The 27,483-nt window shown below is 39.9% G+C and overlaps 2 protein-coding genes across 3 annotated transcripts in view; one reads left to right on the forward strand and one right to left on the reverse strand.

Annotated features, from left to right (window-relative positions):
* Window positions 1–15,709, forward strand: part of EMILIN2 (elastin microfibril interfacer 2) — a 37,412-nt gene extending 21,703 nt beyond the window's left edge. For both annotated transcript variants that reach the window (XM_083518598.1, XM_083518599.1), the window contains 4 exons: window positions 10,643–11,128; window positions 12,072–12,113; window positions 14,279–14,407; window positions 15,068–15,709. In XM_083518598.1, coding sequence (XP_083374724.1) covers window positions 10,643–11,128; window positions 12,072–12,113; window positions 14,279–14,407; window positions 15,068–15,405 — 995 coding nt within the window. In that variant the 3' untranslated portion in view covers window positions 15,406–15,709. The remainder of the gene's footprint in view (window positions 1–10,642; window positions 11,129–12,071; window positions 12,114–14,278; window positions 14,408–15,067) is intronic.
* A 1,190-nt stretch (window positions 15,710–16,899) lies between these two features.
* LPIN2 (lipin 2) overlaps window positions 16,900–27,483 on the reverse strand; it is a 35,726-nt gene continuing 25,142 nt past the window's right edge. The window contains exons 14-20 of the mRNA XM_083518643.1: window positions 26,547–26,688; window positions 24,705–24,853; window positions 23,768–23,854; window positions 21,993–22,145; window positions 20,960–21,074; window positions 20,625–20,728; window positions 16,900–20,246 (exon numbers count right to left, since the gene is read on the reverse strand). Coding sequence (XP_083374769.1) covers window positions 20,102–20,246; window positions 20,625–20,728; window positions 20,960–21,074; window positions 21,993–22,145; window positions 23,768–23,854; window positions 24,705–24,853; window positions 26,547–26,688 — 895 coding nt within the window. The 3' untranslated portion in view covers window positions 16,900–20,101. The remainder of the gene's footprint in view (window positions 20,247–20,624; window positions 20,729–20,959; window positions 21,075–21,992; window positions 22,146–23,767; window positions 23,855–24,704; window positions 24,854–26,546; window positions 26,689–27,483) is intronic.

Here is a 27,483-nt window from a genome sequence, read left to right on the forward strand (position 1 = left end):
TATTTTTTTAAGCAGAGGTTAGATGGTCATCTGTCATGGATGCTTTAGCTGGGATTCATGCATTGCAGGGGGTTGGACTAATGACTCTTGGGGCTACCTTCCAACTCTACAATTCTATGACTCTATCACTCTGCTGCCCTATATTTTATCTATATTTTCTCTGTTTGCTGTCTTCCTTTGTCTTGGTTTTCCCAGGCTGCAAAGTACATTGCAATGTTGCAATGGTTAATATTTCTGGTTGAACAGCTGAAGTAGCACAATGGCATTCTTCTAGCCCAGGGAAGTGGTGTAGTACAGTATGTGAGATGTTGATCTGCTACTTGCCTGGACAGAATTGCTACCCAACTCAAGCTCAGAAGTGTAGGGTCTACATTTGTAGTTTTCCTTTCCAAGTATATATGACCGCAAGGAAACATCCAGCCCAATATGTGCATGCTGTTTGCTTTGAATGAAAGCCTGCTACATTAAGTGATGCTTGTGCCAGTTAGTGTGCACAGAATTTCAGACTTACAAAGCAAAGAGGTTTCAGAAAGTTTTGAGATGAAATGACAGCTGATACTGAAAATTGAGTAAGGATTCTTGGAGTACTAATAAACAAATTGTACTAGGAAATCTCTGATGAAGTTTTTCAGAGGGGTAACCACGTTAGCAAAAATGACAAAGTGTATTGTGGCACCTTAAAGAGCAATGGATCTTGTCCTACTTGTGTATATGTGAGTTTGTGTCTGTCACCTTGGGAATCAACTTGAAAAACAAAGCAGATGGTTCTCTGTGTCTGAATATCATTAAGTCAAACTGAAGTGTTCAGTATATGGCTGCAATAAACTGCATTTGAATGGGCAACCTTTAATCTTACATAGGTTAGTGTTAACCTCAAGCATAGGTTTATGAAAATATCTGACAACGTATTATATGACTTAAATGATTGCACTTCAGTTTTGCAGGCTCAAACCATAATTGTCTTCTTTTGATAATGATTTTTGTACTGATTATCAAACAAAACCTGTTAAATAATATATTCCAGTTGGAAATTCAAGCAGGGAAAAGGTGTGCTAATTTGCAGCCAATAATATTCTAGCTTTGGCATCAGTTTTTACTTTAAGCAACATGGAGCCAAGGACATTTTTAATGAGTCAGTCCAGATGTATGTTGATGGGTTGTTGCTGTATAAGCCATGGGCCAAATCCTTATTTGGTTCTTAACTTATTCTGTGCTTCCCTGAAAGGTAGTGGGGTGCTTGCTTGGACACAGAAAGAATATTCAGTGCATTATGGACATCCTCCAACAGCATTAGAACGCCAGAGCCTACTCATGATGAGCAATTTTGTCCTAGGATCAAACTTACTGTCAACTTCTCCAGTAGCTCACAACACAAAATTGCAATGAAGCCATCTTAAATTGGTAAAACAGTAATACCAGCAGGGATCCACAGCACAATAAAGGTATCTGTGTTATCTTTTGATCATGCCTGGGCCATAAAGCAACATGAAGAGTTGTGTCCAATACAGTAAAGGCAAAGGATGAAAGTAATGGTGACATTCACCTGAATTACATGGTATATGTGGCAACCATTTTGTGCATATCCAATTGGCATGAGACTCGCGGGTCCTTTTGGACCTGGAAGAGGTCAGGACAGGGCGGGAAAGGGTGTAACAGGGCAGAACAGACTTATGTGCACTCCAGTGACGTTCGCGGGGGCCAGGAATGGAACCCCATGCAAAATGGTTGCAGGAGTTACCAGAGGGCCATGATCCAGCCATAACAGGCGTGTCTCCCATGCTGTTCTGATAACAAATGAAATGGGCTACAATTGAGGTAGAGAAAGTCAGGAAAGCCATCAATGCATCTCAGTGTTCCTTCTGCAAATAGGACTGCATTAGAAGAGCCTAAGTCTACTGCTGTTACATTTTCCTTTATGCTCTCTTTATTGAATTCATCAGTAATGCTGGGAATGGATGGAGATTGAACTTTGATGGAGGATAAAATTACAATTGGTTGATTGCCTAGTACTGTTACAGATTTTAGTTTTATTACTAACTTAGACTTCCTAGTATTCCTGCTTTGCATGAACCAAAGTGTAGAATCTGATGAAACCACTGATAATCATAATGAAAAAGAATATTTAATTAGGAACAGAAGATGGCTGTGAAATTCTGCAGTCTGTTGGAGGAGTAGCCAATGTGGTGCCCTCCAGACATTGTTGGACTATAACACTCATCAGCCCTAGTCAGCATGGCCAGTAGTCAGCTGAAGGCCAGCATCTGGATGGCACTGTGTTGGGTACCCCTGGGCTAGAGGTTCTTGGTTTTTTTAAGGCGGTATAGTGGGACAAGGTTTTATGGATAAATGTGCGCCTGAATTGTTTCTATTGCATGTTAGAGATTTTCTCTTGCAAAGCATGGCATATGCTTTGCTGATGTGGTGCATAGGTTTTGGATTAACTGTTGCTAACTCAAGTCATTAATCTTCTATATTTTGTATAAATTGAATGGGTGAATCACTAGCTTTTAGTTTTATCCCCTGTTCTAGTTTCTTCTTAAAGGAAATCATATTTTTTCACACACACAAAAAGTCAACAATTTTGATTTTAGCACAGTTTTCTTTGTACCTCGCATACCTCATCACATTAATAAAAGTTGTGGGCCGAGAAACAGAGGTTTAAATCTGAAGGTAGCTTATCTCATGGCCTGGCATCTGACCAGAAAGTAAAGCATGACGTTACTTGGCATGTTGCCTCCTTTGGTGTCATCATTTTAAGTTGCCAATAGTAAATAGAGAACTATGAACACTTCTGAAAAAAGATGGTTCCCTGGGGATATTCTATTTTCAAATGCAACAATGATCTAAGTGCAGTTCGCCTTTCCAGCTGTTTTTCAGGCTGTGGAGAAAAGTCCCTGCTTTATAATTTATCCAAAAAAGAGTTAGACAGAGACTGTCCTAAATGTACCCTTTTAATTTACTGAGTTAACTACAGTGGAGTGACACCTGGGATGAATTTTGCCCTTGCTGTCTGGATTACTAACACATGGTTTGCCCAAATGGTGGTTCCTTTATCACTATTTTTAGATCTTAAAGAAAGCAGTCCCTGATATAAAGCAACTCAGTATCAGAGGCCAAAAAGGCCAAAACATCAGGTACTGCAAAGTATTAGCACATGGGCATCCATGTGTGGAATATTTACAGTGAGCCACACCAAACAAGCTGACTCTTACACCTCTCTTTGGAACAACGGACCATCTGATTCCATCTAGATCTTTCATTGCCTTTTTTTCTCAATGAGAAGAATTTAAATTATATGGGTACAGTGATAGAGATAAGGTAGCTTTGTGCCACATTTTTCAGGTGGCAAACCTCTAAGGGCTGTTTGGTTGAAGCCTGGTTTAACGAGAGGTATTGCATTAAAATTTGTTAGCATACGAAATTTCTTTGCAAATCTTCCCTATTGTAATTTCTCTCTCTCTCTCTTTTTTTTGGTAATGCTTGAGTGATCACCCTAGATGGATACTTTAAGAAAGCATAGCTAGATAATATAAAAAGTATTATTGTGTTTCTGTCTAACAGCATTATAGTTCTTTTCTTATAAAGAATACTTAGTACTTATTATTGTGTTTAATTCAAAGCAGTAATTTAGCGTCCCTCTGCTTGTGAGTTCACAGCCCCCATTTTTAGCACTCTATGTCCCCTTGTTTTTCTACCTTCCTTCTTAGCTGTCAACAACACACAGCTCCCTCTTACCCCTTGGCTCTGAGTTATGTATTCCCCTAGTCCAAACAATCTAGTTTCCTTTCCACCAGCTAGACTGAGGTAGGCAGAGCTTCCTTTTGTTTTTAAATAAAAACACTCTGAGTATGAAATACATAAGGCCTGCATCAGTAGTGAATGTCACAAGAATGTTTTCAATTGCTGCTTTTCTTGGCAAATTATATGGAAACACGTTTCAGTCACCATTTCCATATATTTTGCAGAAAAACACCAGTTTCAATGCAGTGCACTGTTCACAAATGATGCAAGGAACATGTATTTTGTACTTGACTATCTGTTAGAGTTCCAAGTGTCAAATGAAAACTTGCCTTCTTTAGGATCACTTTAATCTTAACACTGGGATTATGCAGGGAAGATTAGCATGCCTGCTTCTTACAAACTATTTTGCGCTATAGGCATATGCTATCGAATAAGAATGTGTGTGTTTGCCCATATATATTTGTGTCTTGTCTTTTTAAAAAGACATGTAAATGAAGACTGGGGAAAATGTAGGGTCCCATATATTTGCATTTAAAGGGAAAGGAACTTACTTACAAATGTGTGTGGTCTTTGTAATTAGTGCAATATGTGTGTTTGAGTATTTGAGTGCAACACATGTTGACAGGCTGGCTTCTTACATTCCATGAATTACTCTTGCTCATTAGCAGTTAGAGTATCTGTGAAGACTTTTGTGACACTTCAGTAACTCAGCCAATGATTAGCTGACAGACAGCAGTCAAAAGCTGATTTGGTATATGAACTTCCTTTGCTTAGCATTATTATATACAGTGGTACCTCGGGTTACAGATGCTTCAGGTTACAGACTCCGCTAACCCAGAAATAATACCTCGGGTTAAGAACTTTGCTTCAGGATGAGAACAGAAATCGTGCAGCAGCGGCGCGGCGGCAGTGGGAGGTCCCATTAGCTGAAGTGGTGCTTCAGGTTAAGAACAGTTTCAGGTTAAGAACGGACCTCAGGAACGAATTAAGTTCTTAACCCGAGGTACCACTGTATCTAGAATTATTCTCTGAGCTTCTGTGAAAAAGCTCTGACCCTCTATGCCATTTCTGTATTCACAGCATACTCTGAACAGAATCTGTCTCACTGAGATTCCTGCATTGCAGGAGGTTGGACTGGATAGCCCTTAGGGTCTCTTCCAACCCTACAATTCTGTGATTTGGGGGGGGGGGGTATTCAGTCAAGCAGATGCAGAAGTAAATTGCACTTAGCTTTTTTCCTTTGTCAATGAAACAAAGCTAAAAACCAATCTAAGTGCTATAACTAAACAAAAACAAAGCTACATTATAGCCTGCTAAAGGAGGTGATGACACCTTACAGAATCACAGACTTGTAGAGTTGGAAGGGACCATGCGGGTCGTCTAGTCCAACCCCCTGAATTGTAGGAAACTTTCACGCACCCATGACCCTGAGATTAAGAGTCTCATAGTTCAGGTGGCAGTGTTCTGGGAAAAATGACTTTGGCAGTCCCACATATCCTTTGGCCCAGTGGGTTTTGACTATACTCGATTTTGGCCTTAGGCACGATCACGAGTATTAATAATAATAATAATAATAATAATAATAATAATAATAATAATAAATAAAATAAAAATAACAATAAATTTATTATTTGTACCCCACCCATCTGGCTGGGTTTCCCCAGCCACTCTGGGCTACTTCCAACAAAGATTAAAAATACATTAAAATGTCACACATTAAAAACTTCCCTAAACAGGGCTGCCTTCAGGTGTCTTCTAAATGTCAGGTAGTTGTTTATCTCTTGGACATCTGATGGGAGGGCATTCCACATGGCGGGTGCCACTACCGAGAAGGCCCTCTGCCAGAATATAACCACCATGTAAGTTGTGGACCTTCTGTATATTACTGTCAGGAAGGTCGGGGGGGGGGGAGCAAAGTGTGCTGCAAAGGATGCTTGTGGTTGAACTAGATTGGCTGAGTGGGTGACCTTCATACCAGTCCTAGTAACAGGAGGCTTTGTCAGCTCAGGTATAAGAAGGCATCAATTTCTATTCCATCATATATTCATCCCATGCAGCACTGTTTCTGCTGCACTGCAGCATGGCTTCTAACAAAACCACATTATTTGTCTCACGGTCCACTATGGTGAAATTTTAAGTACGGTAATTAATTCTGTTATTCCACATCATTGCAATGCAAAGGAGATGCAATTCAAATTGGGGGTGGGGAGTTATATATCTTTTGATCACATTCACTGGATGTGGGATGAAGAAGTGAACATTGGGAATTGCTGCTTCCATTTTGTTGGTTGTCAAAAAGGATGTAGAATATTCTGTGCCAAAGAGCCAAGAGAATGTAGCATTGTCAGGGGCACCCACAGGATGGAATCTGTATCTTTAAGAGATGTGCAGAATGGAAATTCGTTATGGTGTGCCTTCTCCTGTCATTAAAACCCTATGATGTTGAAAGGCTGCATAATTTGGCCGCACAATTTGAAGTATTGTGCCACCTTAAATAAATCATGTTGTGATAATGGGATGGTTGCAGGATCTTCTCCTTGCTGTCACTTTCCTTGGAATAGGGCATTTGGAGCACCACCTTATCAGAATATTGCTAAATTCAGCAATGACACTTACAATGTCAACATAGTTTATCTGCCTCAGATAAGCAGAACAGAATGGTGCAGAAATTTATTTCCACTCATATCTCTGTATTCTCTCATAACTGTAGAGTTCACTCAGCCTGCTAAACATAGTAATACTTTAGCTAACACATCTATCAGCACAATTATTTATACTATAGAAGATCCAACAGTATTGTTTGATAGGGTGCCCATTTTTTAAATAGCGAATGTCCTGAGGGCAGTGGGAGCTGTAGGATTATTTTTTTTCTATATGAAATTTTGCACTGCCTAGGCAACATTCACATAGATTATCTTAAATAACACTTGCTCTGTTTATGACGTTATTAATAATCACTTTTTCTAAAGGTCTTCACATTCATCCCTGCTAGTAACAGTGCTCTTTTTCTTAAAAAATGTTTAGGGGTACTCTCATTTTCCTAATCATATTGAAATACTGCCCATCAATGAGGCTAAACTTAGATTCACAAAATGTTTAGGGCTGTGCATACCTCTGCGTCCCCCCCCCCGGGGGGGGGGAGAAAGCACTGGAAATAGGGTGATTACTGTCATTTTGCAATCCAAGAACCAAGGCTAAGAGAGGCTGGTTTAGCAGACCTGTTTCCCCACCATCTGCAATTACTAGTATATATTGCAGTTGTACCTTCTATAGGATTGCCTGTCCTACTGCATTTGGCTTCCCTTCCCCTTTATCCCCAAGGACACAAGGACCTATGCATGTGGCAGAACAACAAGCAAGAGCTCCCTCTCACGGGACTTAGGGGGAAGTAGGAAGCAGGAGCTATCAGTCCTGGCAACTGTGCTATGGAAGCTGGTCCTGACAAGCATTTTGGGTAGGCCAATTACTAGGATCACATCGAAACAGCTTGCTCATTTTGTTTGTTCACTTCTCGTATCTCAGTGAACTACCGTATTTTTCACCCTATAGGACGCACTTTTTCCCCTCCAAAAATGAAGGGGAAATGTGTGTGCGTCCTATGGGGCGAATGCAGGCTTTCGCTGAAGCGTGGAGAGCGAGACGGGTCGGTGTGCACCAACCCCTCTCGCTCTCCAGGCTTCAGGAAGCTATCCTCCAAACCAGGTCGGGGGACAGCGGGGAGGCACAGCGCCGCCATCCCGCTGTTCCCCAACCTGGTTTGGAGGCTGGCGCTGGGGAGAAGCGCGCTTCTTCCCACCGCTAGCCCCACAAGCTCGGGGGACAGATATCCGCAAGCCTGGGGAGACTAGTGCGACTTCCCGTCGGGCTCCCTAGGCTTGCGGATAGCAGCCTGTTCTGGGGGCTGGGGTCAGGGGAAGCTCAGGCATCCCCTGCCCCAGCCCCGCACCTGGGGGAAAAACAAATCCCCCCCCCTTTATTTCCCCCCAAAAAAACTAGGTGCGTCCTATAGGCCGGTGCGTCCTATGGGGCGAAAAATACGGTATTTCTTTCATGATTTTCCTTTGTCATGTTCAAGATATCCCTGCAGCAACTGCATATATGTTAGAATACGAACTAATATCTTTCATTGCAGTCTGTGCAGCAGTAATTTCCCGTCAGCACTTAAGTAGCATTTTTTAAAGTCCCCAGAGTGCATTATGCATTTTTTAAATTGTAAACATACTAATATTTATCAGCCTAAACTGCTTTATAAATCCCACTGAACACTGCTGACGTATTATTTGGCTGTGATCATCTAGCAAATCTTATGTAATAAAAGTGGGGCTTCTCGTTTGCTGGCAATGGGGAAAGCAAAGCAAAACATACCCATGTTTTCACTTAGCTCTGCCTCTCATAGCCCTAAGCTCTAAAGCTGTATGGATCATGATATGATGTTCTATATGTAACAGCTTTTAATCCTTGTATATGCTTCCCACAAAACCATCTGTGAACTTATACAATAATGGCAAGTATATTATATGGTTATAGGCCTACGATTTTGAGGGAGCTTGTTCTGGGTCTGCCTGGTAGAGGCAAAGGTTATTGAAATGCTTGGCCATATTACCAGCTTTGCAAGGCTCTAGTTAGACAGAAAGAAATGTTAAATTGGGAAAGGTATGTCCTTAGCCCTGTTCTGCAAAAACGAGACTGCAAAGGATTTCCCAAAACTGAGGGACACCTTATTGATCCATATTAAATACGGTGACATTCTTCCCTGGCTAGTCAATTCAATAAAAACATACAGTTGCAGCTTTTGTGGTAAATAGTGGAGCTTGGTGTTTTGAGAATTCAGGTCCATTTTATTTTGACCAGCTGCTTGTATCTATATTGTTTAACCCAAAACCAAAAGAAAATATGCCTCAAGATTTATGAAATGCTCTCCCCAGGAAAGCTCACCTAGCACTTTCGTTAATTATCTTTAGGTGCCAGGCAAAAACATTTCTCTTCTCCCAGACCTTTGTTTAATTAGCCAATCTATAACCTTTTAAATTGTGTGTAGGGGGTTATTGTTTTGGTTTGTTATTATGGTTATTATTTTGTGTTTTTATATTGTAAATTGCCCTGTGATCTTCTGATGAAGAGTGGTATAGAAATTTTATTAGTAATAATTTTAAAAGAACACTGTGTTGTAGGTACACTTGTAAAGCAACAGAATTTTAAGACCACTCAACACAAAATATATGTTTTACCACCTGTAACACTGCCTGTGTAGTTTATATCACTTGCCAAAACAACAACAACAACAAAAAACCACAACCCCGACTACGTGGGGAAAGCATCAAGGGTCCTTAAAAAATTATCTTTGTAATATCAGAAATTTAAAAAGCCCCAACTCTGGGTACCCCTTCAGTCAGTCACATTATGGAACAGAATCATTCTGTAGCAGATCTAATGTTTTGGGCTCTTGAAAAGCCGTATACAGATAAGATTTTGTAAAGGAAAGAAACAGTGTAGATATTGAGGCTAAAAACTTTGCCCCACGTGGGCTTAATGAAGAGCTAGATTTTCTCTTGTACAATTATAAGCTTGTACAATTATAATACCTGAGGTATTTTGGACTACCATGCTTACCATTTAAAGTCCTTTTTAATCACATATGATTCTTCATTATATATATTATTTCTTTCTTTCAGACAATAATTCAAGTCCCAGTTAATGTGAATACGAGATATAGCTAACAGAGATCCTCTGCAGTTTGATTTTTAGTTTAAGTAGGGTATACATGCAATTTGTGTATTATCAATTTAGTTTGTATCAATTAAGTGTTGAGAATATATTGTTCATTTGATGTATTGTCTTTTTTAGCCCCTGAAAGTCTTAAAATAACAATTGGCCAAAACATGTTTTGAAAATAAAATCCACTCCCCACCCCCGGTACTTTAATTAAAATATCAGTTTGTGATATTTGTGAAGCTTTGCTCAAACTGTTAGTCACTTAAAGGTAAAGGGACCCTGACCATTAGGTCCAGTCATGGCCGACTCTGGGGTTGAGGCGCTCATCTCACTTTATTGGCTGATGGAGCTGGCATACAGCTTCCGGGTCATGTGGCCAGCATGACTAAGCCGCTTCTGGCGAACCAGAGCAGCGTACGGAAACGCCGTTTACCTTCCTGCCAGAGCGGTACCTATTTATCTACTTGCACTTTGATGTGCTTTCAAACTGCTAGGTTGGCAGGAGCAGGGACTGAACAACGGGAGCAACCCCGTCACGGGGATTCAAACCGCCGACCTTCTGATCGGCAAGTCCTAGGCTCTGTGGTTTAACCCACAGCGCCACCCGCGTCACTTACTTTCTGTTAAATAACTGATTACTCAGTATATGGAATTCATGCATAAAATCATTTTCTATAGAACAGTTGTGCTTTATTCTCGAAAACTGACCATATTGTAGGTTGTGCCTTGGTGATCTGGAGTGAGAACTATCAAACCTTAAATATGTGTTTCTACCACAACCACCGGATTCCTTTAATGGAATACCCTTCAAAGGGAGGGGTAGGTGATGGCCACAACCTCCCTTCTAACACACAACACATTTTCCAATGCCTAACCGCCAAACCTTACAAAGTTGTGATGATTTGTTCCGTGCAGAGCGCAGGGCCCATGACCACTTAAATGCGGTAATGCCCCCCAGATAGCTGGATTGGCCGGCTGAGGGCGTAACACGGGCCCAGGACTCACTGTGATGCAGGGGGCCCAACCATGCCCCCCTGCAAAGTGCGGGAAGCAAGTCCCGCTCGCAACTCCTCCCCTAACAGAAGAGGAGAGGCTTTGCCATTCTTATAATCATATATTCAAATATTATTCAAGCCAAGTTAGCCAAAACTTCTGATTGGTCCATTTTCTTCCCTCTACAAACCTTTAGCTGAAAATCCAGCAGTGTTACTACCAAGGAAACCACAAAGAAAGATTCCCCTGCCACCACCAGATCCAAGAAAACCATTACAACCATCTCAGTCAGGAACACATCCAGCACCATCACAGCCAAGGACACCACTACAGCCACAACCAGGGGAACATGTGCAGCCATCACAGCCAAGAATACACCTACAGATTCCAGAAATAAGAATACCTTTGAAGCCATCAGATCCACAAATAATCGTACAACCACCATTGCAAGGAATACCTCTTCAGCCACCAGATTCCAGAACTCCTTTACGGCCATCATCACCAGGATTTAAAGCAGGATCAAAACCTTCCTTGCCTGGGTCAAGTGGGATATTTATGGAAACTGGACAGGCAGGACCTCCTGGTACAGTTTTAATGTCGGAAAAAGGACGAAAAAAAAGCAAAAATGGCCAGAATGGCCAGAATAACATGCTGGTTTCCGAAGGGTCTGCTGGAGCACCAGGTGAGCAGATTATCGCTGAGTTACTTGTTGTTTCTTGTCATTGATAAAATATGCATATTTATTCAGAATGCGGTGATATGACTGTTTGTTCCATACCAACATACCTGGGGAATCCAATCCTCCTTCCCTTTGCATGTTGGGATTTACGATGCTCTGGGGTCGCCCAGAGGCCCCCTCAGTCCCACTGACCTTTCCGAGTGTCCTCCCGGTAAGCACAACTCTGGAATGGCACGTCCCTTCGTTCCAGTGTGCCCTTCAGTGACATCTTCCAGATGAAAGATGCACGCTAATCTTCTGGCATAGCGCAGCAAGAAGAACGAACCATCCGTAGATCTAAACTACGTATTTATTTATACTATATACAGACACAGAATCAAGGCTCTCTCTCATTCAGCTCCAAGAGAGAACAGGCAGGCAACTAGTAAAAGTGAAAGTACATTACATAGTACATGCAGATAGGACTGTATCCTGTTCTCACGCTTCTTCTCAGACAGTCATGTGAATTACACCAATCACATAATGCAGCCTCGGAGGAGTGATTTGCTAACATTGCACACCACTGCAGTGGAGGATAGCAGCCATTCCTATCTGCAATATCGCTGCTTCCCACCAACATTGTATAGATAGTAGCAGGAGCCACTATGTATATTCCTTTCTTCACTAAAACATGCAGGAAGGGAATGAGAATGTGCCAGGTCATGGCCCTCTAAATTCTTAATTTAAATAGCAGTAATTAAAGCACTTACCGGTAGTCTACTATAATGCTACTCATTTCAAAAGGACCACTCCAAAAATTCTGAGAAATGCAGATGCAGAAGTTACTAAGTACTATAGTACAGATGCTGGTGGTACTGGAATTAATCACATTTGACAGGAGGGGTGTTTCATTATTAGAGACTGTAAATTTGCTTGAAATACGCATCTTTTCCATACTTGTTTGTAGGTTATCCAAAACTTCCACGGCCTCCCTCTACAACTGCACAAGGTAATCCCACGTTTTCAGATTTTTTTTCTTTTCTTTTTGCTAATTCCCATAACTTGCTTGCTGGCATTTACTAAAGCAGTTTATAGCATAAATACTATTTCAGATGACAGTTATTTCCTGAAATAATAACTAAGAAACTATTTCTTCTAGTATAGTTTCAAAATCTGAAACTTATAAACTACTTTCCCTAAATCATCCTCCTGCCCCGCTGCCTCCTCTGTTCACTCTTCAGATTCCTGCCTGTCCCTGACACCTAGAGATCATTATTTATTAACTTGTATACAGCCCTTCATCCATAGTTCTCAGGGCAGTTCACAAGATGCTTGTAAAAGGCTATTAACTAAGTAAATAAGCAGAGAGGATCTTTAAATACCTCCTTGTTGCTTTTCCTCTGTTTACAAAGGAAAGCTTGTGATATTCTTCTCTCTCAGGCATCCTACCCACGTAGGAGCACAAAGGCTGATGCTGAAAATAGGCATATATGTCAGCATATTGTCTGGGCTTCAACATATGGCTGAGTGCTGGCATTGAATCCATACATTGTGGCATGCACACAGATCCAATAATTTCTATCTAGTAGTTTATTACCTTCAATCTTCATGCAAGGCTAGGCATGGAGAGACTTGGCTAACCATAGCCCTTCCTTCAGCTAAAGATCAGAAACTATTCTACTGTCATCTTAAACTGTTTAAAGTAATTGATTGTTGACATGTTCCAGACCCGACTGTGTGCAGGTGACTGCAGAGAGCATAGCACTGCTGCTAACACTTGGATAAAGTTAGCTTTCTCATATTAGGCTGTTATGTGGCTCCACTGTTTAAGAAAAGCCACTGAAATAATGGAGATTAATATAATGGTGAGCTTCATTGTTTGCTTTGCTTTAGTTGGCAATCTATTGTATCAACATCTTAAAAACTTATATAGTGTGTATATACAAATGTTGTAATAGTTACTTGAAAATTTATCTGACTGCAGTTGGAGGTGTGGTTCTGCAGTCTTTTAAGCAGGGGTGAGGAACTCCAAGTCTGGAGGCCAAATGTGCCCCTCCAGGCCTCTGTCTGGCTCCTGGGACCCTTCCCAGGCTATGCCCCCTCCCTACTGGTCCTGCTCCATGCCCTCCCAGGTTTGCAGGGCCCAGAAAGGAGCAGCTACTATGTAGAAGGACACACTGATTGAAGAAGAAATCAATCAAAGTAAGTTTATTGTACTAGCTGAAAGCCATGTCAATTCCATACAATCAGAAATTAAAGAATAAAAGGAAATAGCTACAAAAATGTTAAACTGGAGGTAAGTGAAAGTTAATTAAAACACCACTTTTGAATATGTGTATAGAACAGCTGCAGCAAGGGAATATGCAGAGACTATTTAGAAAAGTACTTCAGTGGGAAGGACTGGGTAGGGGAAGCTAAATCCACCCACAGCACTCCTTAGAATGACTGTTTTTTCTAACCAGGCTCTGCATGCACTCCACTGCTCTGCTAGGTGGATTGTGTAGAAGAAGTAGAAGAATTGTACATATATTAATCTTAGATGGATTGCAACAACTGCTTGTCCACTTTGAACTTAGTTACTTATAAGGAATGGTCACTTTCATTGTGCCAACACATGGGACTAAAATCGAAGGTTTGCAATGAAAGCAGTCTATTTAGCAAGTTTGTGTTATGCAACACACTTACCCCTTAGCAGTTGTGAAATAGAGCATGTTGCAGTAGCCTCCATGTGGTGGTTGTGATCTGTAGATTGGCCTAGTACTCTCTGCATTGGGCCTTCTTGGAGAAGCCCAAAGGCTTAAAGCCATGAAGGTCATCTTCATGTGGTGGTAATCTCTTTTAGCATAATTGCTATGTGGTACGTAAAGCATATAGCTATATCCATTGTGTTTATTCATTCCACACACTTTTGGTGATGTAGAACTAAGACAGTGTTGCCTAAACATTTGTTGCTGAATGAGATAGGGATAATATTGCTATTCACTTTGTAGATGATAGGAAAAGTGTAAATAGAAGAGGACCTTCAGTCGTCCCAACAGTGGTAAAACTGCAAAAGGTGTGCTTGTTTTGTTTTTGTTCAATTAAGGGCAAGGGGAGAACTTTGTGTATAAGACCAGCTAAAGCACTTGTAATGCTGCATTATGTGTCTAAATTATGATCACTTCTTCATTCTAGGAGCAGCTGTTACTTCACCAGTGTCATTCTCTGCTGGTCTCACTCAGAAGCCTTTCCCTAATGGTGTGGGTGTGGTACATTTCAACAAAGTGCTTGTAAATGATGGAAACCATTATAACCCTCAAACAGGTATTGAAAGGTTCATAATTGATAAAGGGAAATGGGAGCAGAATCTATTGAATGATTTTTTAAAACTTTAAATTCTGTAGAATTTAAATGCATTCCGGCATTTTCTCAACTTGTACCTGCTTATATAAAGCAGCTTAATAGGAGGTTCCCTTCCGGTCCAAGTTAGTGTGAGAGCAGACACTACTGATACATTTTTCAGATCCCTCAAGCTGCTGAGGCTGGCATTAACTCCATTGCTAACATCCATTTCTTTTAACCTACCCAATATTGTTTAGTCCTTGAGCATGCTGTCTTCCCCCCATAAATCACAAATACAAGTGGCAGAACTGAAGGATTTAATGTTGGGAGAACTTGCTAACAGCAGACACCATTGCATTCTTTCCTATGCATTGGGGAACTGAAGTGAAATCACAATCAGCTCAGTGGATAAAAATGTATAATAAGCATGTGCTAAGGGAGAATGAGCTCATAAGAGGAATTTTATGTGAAGAACTCCTCTTCGTTGTCATGCCAAATAAAATATGACACGTTCAGATTAAATGCCCTTTATTTCCTCCCAGTTATTGTACTGACATACTTGTGTTATTTGAAAAAGCGGTAGGAATTGGACTTGGGCCAACTGTACACGTGTGTTTTGATTAATGTGTGTCTTCATTGCAGGCGTCTTTACATCTCCCTATGAAGGTCGTTATCTGATCACAGCTGTTCTAGCTCCAGAGAGAGATGAATACGTAGAAGCTGTGCTGTCCGTTTCCAATGCAAGCATTGCTCAGCTCCACACAGCTGGCTACAGGAGAGAGCTGCTCGAACACCACCGACCACGATCAGGGAAACGAACTTGTGGTGGAACGGGGGCTTTCCATCTTGTTCTTCACCTCAAAGCTGGAGCTGAAGTAAGCATTGTAGTTACTGGGGGCAAGCTGGCCTACACAGATTCTGATGAAATATACTCCACATTCAGTGGGGTGTTTCTATACCCTTCCCTTTCTCATGCATAGAGGGGAGTAATGAATAAATGGTGAAGCTTTAATATTTTATTCCTCATTTTTTTTCATCACCTTCAATACTTCTGTTTTAAGTGCAATCTTTACATGACTATATTTTCTTTCCCTCGGTTGACTTTCTTTAGATTATGGACATTTAAACATCCTACAAAAGAACAGTAGTTACTATGGGGGTATCACTGAAATATGTTCAAAGTAAATTATGCACTGTTTATTAACTTTTGAAATAGAGACTTTATAATTGCAATCCTGAGTCATTGAAGCTAGTTAAATAAATTTAAAAATTATCCTTGTGAAACTATCTTGTTTTCATGCATTATCCTTAAAATGCTGAAAGCAGCAAAGGAGGTCCTTTTCACTTAAGTTTGAACTAGCTATGGAAAATTATAGCAGTGGTTGCAGCAATAACTTTTGTATTTCACTTTCTAGTCTTCAAAGCATTTCATGTGCATTAACTTGTTCTTGTAAATCATGTTGTCATCATATTTTAGATAGGGGGAATGGAGCCCAAGGCCACAGAGTAAATTCAGGAAAAAGGTGATATTTGAACTACTATGCTAGAAGTACGAGGTTCACACAGAATTAGGTTCTTGTAAGTATCTGATGTCCTAAAAGCTTTCATCTGGGAAAAGTGGAAGTTGAGAACAGGCATAATACAACATGGTCTAAATAGCATCGATCCCTTATGTGTTTGTTTTTGCAGTAGACTAAATACTAAAAAGCAAAGACACCCAGCCAAATAGGCCACACCCTCCTTTTTCTGTACTTGGTAATCTACTAATGGTGCTAGGAATTCCTGCAGCCAAGGAAAGAACATCCCTCATGAGGCCTGTGAAATTTCTCTTCTTGTCTTGCTTCTTCACTCTTGCAGTTCATCCAAGTTATTACAGACTTGTAGCCTACCCTAAAATGCTGAAGATGGCGCTACATGTACTTGTTCTGTAATTTATGACTGGAGTTTCTTTATCGCATAGTGCAGATAGTTTTGTGTACTGTAGTCTTAGTCCTATCTCCTCATACTTAATAGAAGACTGCTGCTCTTCTGTGGGAATGGCCAGGAGCCCTTCAGTAAACAATGGGTTGTGCCTTTACTGAAGGTCTCCCTCATGTCTCCAGAAGAGGCAGTCACAGTAAAAATCTAGTGCTTTATTGTAGTTGGCAGAAATTTTGCCCCAGCCCCCAACTGCATTTAGCCACCATGGAGGAGACTTACCCCAGTTCTGCAGCAAAAAAGTAACTTTTATGGAAATTGCATTTCTGAATCACTTCTATGGTAACCCAAAACCTTTTCAGCCTACTTTCAGGTAGAGTCCAAAATGAACATAACTACAGGCTTTTTCAGCTGACTGCCTCTTCCGTGTTTATTCTCCTCTACACCCAAGGTAACTTTTTCCTATATTGTACTGAATGGAATTTCTGTGATTAGGCTGCAGGCCGTTCTGAGCGCCACAGGGAATAATTTCAAATGTATACAGATAACACATGTAGTGAGGTTTTATTGTAAATTTTATTAACACAGCACAGTGGACATTTTTTTCCTAACAGACCAGTCTTTACAAAAAAAAACACTGTACTGGAATGTTCAATGATTAATAAGTGAATAAAGGTATATCAAAGAAAAAACTGGTTATAACACAATTAAATAGAATGTACTGAAGAATTATCTCCAATCTTGCATTCAGAACCAACCACAATGTAGATTCTCTCGCTCTCTAAAGAAAGGTGTCAAAAGTTTTGCTGATGAAAGCCTTATCGCAAAGGTATCAGTTCTAATATATCTGTCTTACATATTAGTTGCTTTAAAGACTTGAGATATCTTGCACTTCAGTTACCAGCCTGCATCACAGTCATATTTGCATAAATTGAATGCATTTAGAAGTTTCCAATGCTGAGCCATATAATATTTTTTCCAGATGAGGGCACAATTCTTGAAAAAGTATATGGATAGCGGAGTACTGTTTTTCAAGGATCCCATTTACCCTGCTTAATAGAGACTATTTTTGCATTTACACACACATTCTCTCCTCCAAATACTAGTCTTAACACAAGGACACAAGAGATCTAGAACCTTTACACTGCAATAGAAAACAACTGTTTTCTTGCATAAACAAGCAGAGATTGCCTTAATTATCCATGCATTACTTGCAGGCTTTGATTTCCCAGCTCCTTACTTGTATTCATTTTATATGACAAATTCCAGGTAAATGATTTGAGAGGTGCAGCATAAGCTGTTCAATACACTTCCAAAGTAAAAGGAAATGCATATTCAAAAACAGCCTTTAAAAGGTTCTTTGTTCATAAACACAAATGTATATATCTTTCATGGAAAGAACTAAGAAACTTGTGCTGATCTGAAATAGATTTAGTACAAGCGTTGTTTCCCAATACCAGTTCCAAACCATCCATTTCCAGTACAGCAAGGAAACAGATTAAAAATTACCTCTAGCAGATAGCTATATTGGGCACCACCATCTACCAATGAGCAGCTCTGGAGTCACTGAGGTAAAATCCAAACTCATCATGTAATGGTCTGCATAGTGCCATTCAAATTGAGACCAAGAGATAGAAAACAATAGTATATCATTTTAAGAAGTGCATATTTTGTTCAAATGAAGGAAGTGTTTGGATCAAGGTGACTCAAGAGTACTCTTCAGCATTAAGCAAAAGGGAATTCTTCCAGAAGTTTTGGAAATTCTTAATATTCAAAAGCAGCACACAGATCTCCACTCCACACACTGTCAGAATTATTCACTCCAGTTAACAGTACTGATGCCTTATGAGGAGCAAGATAACCTATTACTGCAAATGTGAAATAATGTACCGTACCTCAGAATAAAGAGGGAGAGGGGAAAAAAGATTAAGAGCATAATGTGAAACAAACATTCAACTCAAATTGAAATTTAATCTAGGATATTTCAAATTTTCAGAGTGCTTTACAGAATACCGTATAATATGAAAATGAACAAGTGCTAAATGTTGGAGTGAATTTTATCCAGTACAGTAGGCTTTTCTTTACTAGAGCTATAACTTGTACTTCCTTGTGTGTGGAGATTTAGGTATTCTATTACTTTAAGATATCTGATTGAAAAATAGTTTCAAACCACATACCACATGACAATATAGAGCCCAATCACTGTTTAGTTAGAAATTTCAAGCCCCAACATTTTTCTAAGGTTACATCTACTGTACTGATCTATTTAACTGATCTAATTAGTCTCAAATGTTTTCCCTGTACAAAGTCAAAAGGAGCAAATTACTAGTTGTGAAACTCCTCGATAAGTCTGATAAAGATTTTATTTACGTCTAGTCCTTTAATGCTGCTACCATAGTTGACAACATAAAACCAGCACCGGTAGCAAACCTGCAGATTAAATTTAGTTCATACCTGGCAGAGAATACAGTTTTGATATGTTTACATGGATACTTTGGGTGACCAGGAAAGCACTAGTCAGCATTTCAGTTCTTAAGGACTGACCTAGCTTCAAGTTATATGATAATTCAAAAATGTTAACTCTTTCAGTTTGATTTGGTTTATGGCATACTAGACTAACTGGCAGGGAGTTGGAATGTTTTTGCTTATAGACGTTTTAATCAACTATCATTTTTTGTGTCAGGGGTTGGATAGAAATAGGTGAAAGAATGTAAGACAACTGGCTACTTAAGTCAGGACCTCGATTGCTTTTGGATCCACTGTGGAGCTAAGATACTAAATGTCTAAACAGAAGTAACATTTTGTACCTGACACACACAGTATTTCTCACTTGGATGCCCTTGTCCTGTGCCACTTTTATCAAAACTGAAAAACCCTGATACAGAGTTCTGGAAAGGCATTAATAGTAGTTCCAGTTTTAAAGACTGACTATATACATTACCTTCTATAAAACAAGAATTTATCCCTGAATATTTTCTGAATCTGTTGCCTGCTGATCTATACAGTACCCATGCTAAGTGCAATTAAGAGATGTCAGCTGTTTGCAGCAAAGATGTTCTTACTGTTCTTTAGAATTCTAATTTCACATAGCAGCTTAGGGAAGCAAAATTGCTGCAAGAAAGAAAAAGCATCTCGGACAGCCCCCAATCACTGTATAGTAGTTGTTTGTTCTTTTTTTTTTAAAGGCAACACAACCATGAGTGGGTAATAGAAGTACCATTTCCACTACAATCCTCAGTTCTTTAACGGTGTAGCAAAACAGAGTGACCACTACACACGAACTCATGAATCCTTAAGATATTTTTAAAGAAATTAATAATGAGAGAGACATTGTATCTCAAACAGCCTAAGTGCTGGTTTAAGTACTGAATATAATTCCTATAGTGGGCCTATTAAATCTCTGCTATCAATTTTACATACTTTTTTCTCTTTTCCTTTAAGATGATACAGTATATCAAGGAGGCTAACATACATAACATCACACACATCCACTGTGGTTTGTATATATGAAGATGCAAATCTGCAACTAAATTTTCATTTTCTGTCCTCTATCCTCTGGATGGTCTGCTATTTCAAAGGATTGCTATCTTTCTAATGCCTTAAATCAAACAGTAAGGACATCTTAAAAGAACAAAGAGATCAGCCTTGCATTTCATTTGCTTATGCCAAACCTTTGGCGCTTCCTGTATTTAATAAGACACATGGTACCAAAGGATAAAGGAGCCTCTGCGGAAGGAGGTTCTCTGTGATCAGTGCTGTTCAAGCTAAGTCTTCTATGTTCACTTCAGGAAGCTGTTCTCTCCAATAGCAGAAGGAGCTGAATTCTGGGCATGCAAAAGCAGAGCTCTGTTCTTTATTAAGAAGTGGAAACACATGTTCTACTAGTTCACTCAGCCTGTAATACCTGTATGCAGAAATAAATAGGAAGGGTTACTCATTATACTTGTTATACAGTGCAATCCTGTACATGCCTATTCAGAAGCAAGACCACCAAATTCAGTGGGACTTACAGGTAAACATCTATAGGATTGAAGGCTTAATATAGCCAAACAGCAGTGCTAAAAATCAATGCTTGTCTGATTCTGGGCATGTTTAATGGGATATAAACCTTGCCAGGTTTAATCGCCTCCACAACTGACTTCTGCCCATAGTCAAATCATTTAATACCCTGGCAGATAGTAATGATTTTAGGCACTTTCCTAAAATTGCACATACTAGGCAGCATGGCTACCCAAATCAATTCAACAATTATTCTTCCCACTGCTTTTTACCCTATACTTACGAAGATTTGTTTCCCTTTGTTTGTTCCTGGATTAGTTCACCCTTTGGGTTGACTGTGAATATTCTGCAGTCTGGAACTCCAACTTGTATGTAAGCATACACATCCTGCAGTCAACACAACTACATTTTAGACTAGAGGCCATAGTGCCATTTTTTTAATTGAGAAAATGTCACATTACAAAATTCATATACATGTACTCATTCCGAAACCCATATAGAGATACGTGAAAAATCGTCTCAAACTCCTTCCTAAGTTTAAAGAACTATTTGTGCATTTAGCATATTCATGTAAAACAGCAGAACATTTTAACTAATTGTTGGATGGTGCAGACTTACATTAGGTCTGTTTCCAAAAGCAGCATAGAAGGGTTGTTCACATGGAGAAAATAAGTTCTTGATATCATTTAAACACTCAATTTTGAATTTCTCTGGTTTCTTTTCTATCACTTCCCTGGGGGCAAAACATTTAAAAAAATCAGATATTTTCTGTGGCCTAAGACAATACCTTAGAAAAATATTGTCCAGGTTCTTAACAAAGTTATAAAGTTTAGTTCTGCTCTTCCTAAAAAGGTCATTTAAACAGATGAAAACAAAACAATATATGAAGACAGCTAGGCACTGATCTAAATCAGTGCAACTACAGCTATTGCCTCCTCCTGAAATGCTGTTGCCATGTGCCAGCTTTCGCCTTCCAATGAAGCTGTAAAGACGGTACAGTTTAACATACTCATTTGGAAGAAGGGGCTCAGTGGCAGAGCATATGTATGTGAAAGAGCCCAGGTATAATTATTGGTATTCTCAATTAAAGAATCTGGAAGGTGTTGAAAGAACCTCTGTCTGATTCCCTGGGGAGCTGCTGCTAGTCAGAGTACAAAATACTGAGATAGATGAACTAATGGTCAGGCTCAGTACAAATCAGCTTCATATGTTCATATTCAATCCAGCTACTTATTTATACCTGCACAGGGGGGCAGAAAACCCATTATGAACTAGGCTAAACACAGATACAGTCTACAGAAGCTAGCAACTCCTGCAGCGTAGTAAAGGGAAGCTCAAAAGCAGCTTTTAAATTCTGCTGCAATGGCGCCCTGACTTCACCATCAGACTAAGATCTAGCAAACAAGGGGTGTGCATCACTGGACCACTCCAGTTCTATCAAATATATAGGCTTTTAATACTACAAAGTCCCATGTGACTGTATACAAGTGAAATATTTAGACGTTTCAATTTACGTCCATCACAGATTGTGCTATGATAAAAAGCAAGGTACCATAAATGATGACAAAAACACTTGTTTCACTCAGCTTCTTAAGTTATATTTCAAAATTCACCCCTTACAAAGATTGCTAGGGTGTTTTTGCTTACATACCTATGAAAAGCAGAGAACAAACTGCTAGGAGACAACATCAAGGGACCCCTGGGCAAGATCGTTCCTTTGTCATTAACCCAGTGCAAGTACCCTCTTGTCATGTCTGCCATTCCAATGGCACGAGCAGAGCAGTACAGAAACTTGTAGCCATTCCTAAGAATGAAATTCTAGATTAGGAAGATCTCTCTTGATGTGGTAGACCATTCACACCAAGAAGTCACAGTCAGATCATACTGAATTGAAAAAGAGAAGGCAGCTATTCATGTTTTATAAAGCATTTAAGCAACTGGAAGGGAGAAGGATGTGTTGACCCAAGGTCACATCAGAAACTAATGTGCCAGTGCAGACATCTTTAAGACTATATTCCAGGGGTGGGATACTGGAGCCAGCTGGCAACCTTCCCCACCACCTGAGGGCCAACTTTGGCAAATGGGTGAGGCACTGTGATGTCCTGTGACCCATTTCCTTTGTCCACATGATATGAAATCAAACTGGGCAAAGAGGCAGGCTTTGCAGGTGATAATGATCCACTGCAAGCCCTGCTTTCAGCAGGGGATAGGTGTGCATAGAAAATGTAATGGTAAAAGACAAAGTACAACAAAACAACAACACTTTCAAGTGTATTTAATGTTCTCTACAAAAATGGTTTGAACTGGTTTTGAATCTTTAGATGGTTCCAACTTCTCAAAACTCTGGTTACTAATTCAACTTTTATTCTCTTCCCCACACTCCCTGAAGCATTTAGGCTGCAACTCTTACTTGGAAATAACACCCACTGTATACACACATTAAGATTGGGCTGTTTTAGTCTCCCTCAAAAACAGATAGACCTTGAAGCTTTTGATGTTGCTGCCATAGGCTTTCACTTTTCCATATCCCCCTTTCTGTGATATTCATCTACTTGCTTGACTTCCACTTATTATTCCATATCCTCCAGCTGGTAGTCTGTCCATAGGGTGTGGCCCCTTGTGCTACTGCTGCTACTTCTCCTCCTACTCCTATATGTAATCTTCTTTGCCACTACCACCACAACTCATAGCTACTTCAATATGAACCAGGATCCTAGACTTGAGTCCATCTTTTTGGTACAGCCTTAATCTGCTAGTGATGCTAGTCGTATACTTCCAGGAGCACACAAGTCAGCAGAGGGGCCCTCTTTGATACCAGCAGTAGCTGTCACAAGGCGAAGAAGGGATGTACAAAAGAAAAAGTCCATGGGCAGGCTGCTTCTGCCTCCACTACTGGAACATGCAGGCGGCTATGAGAAATGGAAGGCAGAAAATCTGAAGATGGACAATGTTGTTGCTGCTGCTCAATCCCACAAATTTCAGCAGTAGCAGCCACTTAGAGGCATGCCCACTTCTTTTTGGCTGACATGAGGAGAAAGAGGAAGCTGGAACCTTTCCTCTGGAGTCATTTGCCGGAAGTTTCCTTTGGTCTTTTTTTGTGCACCACAAGCTCTGCTCATGAACGCTAGGGATTTGCAGCATACTGAAGAAAATAATGATAATGTGCTGAATTGGCCTACATTTGCCTCATGTCACATGTCTAACTTCTGTATTTTAATCCCTCTGTTATTTGAGTTTGAAATGTAACTTCTAAATAGGAAGGCAATGAGAATACAAATAGAGAATATACAGGATCATGAAATGCACCTTTGGTTAAAAGTGAAAAGTGTTGTGCAAGAATTCAAAACTTTAGATCTTTAGTTGTTAGTCGAATTAGCAAAATCAATTATTCCTATGTTTCGCAACTTTTACAAGCAAGGTACTTACTCATTAATGGAATGATAGAGCTTTGCAATACCCTGATGTGTCCAGTCTTTGCCAAGCTGTGGTAGGATCTGGCCTAAAGCATCAGACCTAAACCAGGAACGAGGGTTAGAAATAGAAGTAAGAGTGTGAATTGATGCTTTCTACATTAGGTATTAAAAGACCCTCCAGAGTTTTTTCTGTGCCAATTTTTAAATACTTGCTGAAAAACCTTTCTATTCTGCCAAGCCTATGCAGGCAATTTAACAATACAGTGGTACCTCAGGTTACATACGCTTCAGGTTACAGACTCTGCTAACCCAGAAATAGTACCTCGGGTTAAGAACTTTGCTTCAGGATGAGAACATAAATCGTACCGCAGCGGTGCGGTGGCAGTGGGAAGCCCCATTAGCTAAAGTGGTGCTTCAGGTTAAGAACAGTTTCAGGTTAAGAACAGACCTCCAGAACGAATTAAGTTCTTAACCTGAGGTACCGCTGTACATAATTCAACAGTAGCTAACTGATGCCTGTTTAAAACTTTTTTGTATGTTTTTTATTGTACAGCTTTGTGTTTAATTGATGTAAACCACATTTTATGACATGACAGTGTATAATTATTTCTTTAAACAAAGAAATATTCACAACAACTCAAAACCTACCTCTCTTTAGTAACTAAGTCAGCCTTCTCAAACCAGGAGCAGTCCAAATATTTTGGACTACAACTCACATCAGTCCTGGACAGCACAGATATTATGATGGGAGTTGTAGACCATATCATCTGGCTCTTACCAGGTGTCAGAAAGCTGAATTCCTAATTTACTTTTCCCTACTTCTTACCAGGATTTAAGGAAAAGCATTGGTTTTCAGAACCAAGTCGCTGAGTAGTGTTCATCAGACACAAATAGATTTTGAACACACTGGTGCAGTGATTTAATAGAGGTAAAACTACACTACAGCTTACTTGGTTATTGTTCCATCAATATCTGAAATAATTATTTTGTCATTCCAGTTCCACAGATATATTGTCCCCGCACAACGGCAAGTTCCTTGATACTGGGTTGTAATGCTGAACACAACATCATTGGGGCCATCTCTTAGCTTCAGTTTTTCCTTTAAATTAAAGAGACACAATAATATATTAACCCAATAAGATATTGTATTTCTCTGCCAAAATATTTTACATTTTAATGCTAATGTTAATAAAGATAGGATGCAGGTGGCACTGTGGTCTAAACCACCAACCCTCTTTGGACTTGCTGATGGTAAGGTTAGCAGTTCAAATTTGCACAATGGGGTGAGCTCCCATTGCTCTGTCCCACCTCCTGCCAACCTAGCAGTTCAAAAGCATACCAGCGTGACAGATAAGTACCACTGCAATGGGAAGGTAAATGGCATTTCCATACACTCTGGCACTTATCACGGTGTTCCATGCGCCAGAAGCGGTTTAGTCACGCTGGATACATGACCCATAAAAGCTGCAGACAAACACCAGCTCCCTTGGCCTGAAAAGCGGAGGTGAGAACCGCACCCCATAGTCAAATTTGATTGGACTTAACTGTCCAGGGGTCCTTTACCTTTACCTAATATAGATAGTGCACTGAATTTCATCAACTCTGGATTATTTTTTTAAATGCAGTAGTATATAGAATAGTTACCAGCTTTGTCTACAAATTAGATAAACCAGATGTAATGAAGAAAGCATGTTACCACTGATCATGTAGTCAGCATACAGGATTGGATACAAGTCTTACGTCAGCACAATGTAACAACTGATAGCAAAGTTTGCCTACTCTAGACCACTGTTTCCCAACCCTGGGTCTTCAGCTGTTTTCAGACTCCAATTCCCATCATCCCTCACCGCTGGTCTTGCTAGCTAGGGATGATGGGAGTTGTAGTTCAAAAACAGCTGGAGACCCAAGGTTGGGAAACACTGCTCTAGACTAGCTTATGAACCATGATTCCACACCAAGGTGGAAGTAAAGGCACTGTCATCCCATTACATGAAATGCATTCGTAAATTTGGGGAATGAAGTAAGAGTTCATCTGAATGGCACAACTTACTGAAATCTGCATTTAACCAGTCTGTGCATTGTAGATAAGCTTCTGCTGCAGTTAAAACTTCCCTCTTTTCTACAGCAGCATGAGAGTTATGTTTGGTGACTGGTAGAAAATATAAAATAGTAAAGCAAATAATAAATCTAATAAACCATGAGTGGTAGTCAAGGCCTTTTCTTGGCTTACTATTAGTGGTTTGTTTGGAGAGAAATAAACTTTGAGTTTGGATCCAGATGACACAATAAGGTAGGCCATGACTAGTTTTTTGGGAGTGCAGCAACAGCAGGAGGATAGGAGTGAAGTATCCAGTATGTCAGCACCATGCACAAACACGCTGCTCATCCACATTGAACTATGGTTCAATTTATTATGTGATGTGCAAACCAAGCCACTATCCATTGAGAAAGGGATAACACCATGACCATGACACAGTTTAGAAAGAAAAGGATAGGGGGAAACAATGATTTCATGTTTGCTATAATGCGTGATCATCTCTCTCCATGACCCAGATCCAAAGAAATCTTAGCAACACTGAGCCAAAATTATGGAAATTAGGGAGTGTTCCAGAGCAGGAGGATTTATTTAGGAGTTGCAAAAATTGATCTAAACACAGTTCACAGAACTGGTTTATTAATAACAACAGAGAAACAGATTTCAGCAAGGGGGCCCTTTTCTCTCTCAACCACTCTTGTCATTTCCCCCCTAACTACTTAAAATCATCAATATGTTTACAGAATTTACCACTTACAATTTGATCTGAAGACAATCTAAGTGACTTTTTGTAAGATGTAGCATTCCCATGGCTTGGAAGTGAAACAGAATCTATTTTTAAGGTTTCTTTTAGTTCCTGGGATCCTTCATCATCCGTTGAAGATTCATCACCTGTAGGCCTAAAACAATATAAGCACAGTAAGCAATAAGAAATGTTGTACATTTCACAGATTATTTCAAGAGATCCAAGCATTCTGAAGCACGTTAAGCCATTCTGAGAAGGAGCAGCATTTTCTAGACTGGGTGGGAGAAAACTAGGAAACCCTATCATCAGGGTTGTGCTTTGTTTTTTAAGCTTAATGGTTTCCCATTTTAGTGATAGAACAGATGGATTTATGCTAAATAAAGGTAAGTATACAGCATGCTGACTATTTCATGCTTACAATGCAAGCAATATACAGTGATACCTCGGGTTACATATGCTTCAGGTTACATACGCTTCAGGTTACAGACTCCGCTAACCCAGAAATAGTACCTCGGGTTAAGAACTTTGCTTCAGGATGAGAACAGAAATTGTGCTCCGGCGGCGTGGCAGCAGCAGGAGGCCCCGTTAGCTAAAGTGGTGCTTCAGGTTAAGAACGGTTTCAGGTTAAGAACGGACCTCCGTAACGAATTAAGTATGTAACCAGAGGTACCACTGTAACTATATTTATGAACCTTTAACAAGATATATTCAGTCTCTGATGTATTCAGATATTTTCAGTTAGCACAGGTATTTTCCCACAGCATCAAGTCAGACAAAACCTCCCCTTTCTGAACAATTTTAGCTGTTGGGACAACGGGCAGACATAATTTTTTATTTCATTCTAGTTTTAATGCTTTCCCGTCAATACAGAACATTTTGAAGCTTACAAAGCAGATGGTGCATTTATGCAGCATCACAATTTCTTAAACTGGATTCTAGTTTTGTGTGG

This window comes from Podarcis liolepis (genome assembly GCF_965112155.1).
Source record: "Podarcis liolepis genome assembly, chromosome: 8".
Lineage (NCBI taxonomy): Eukaryota > Metazoa > Chordata > Lepidosauria > Squamata > Lacertidae > Podarcis > Podarcis liolepis.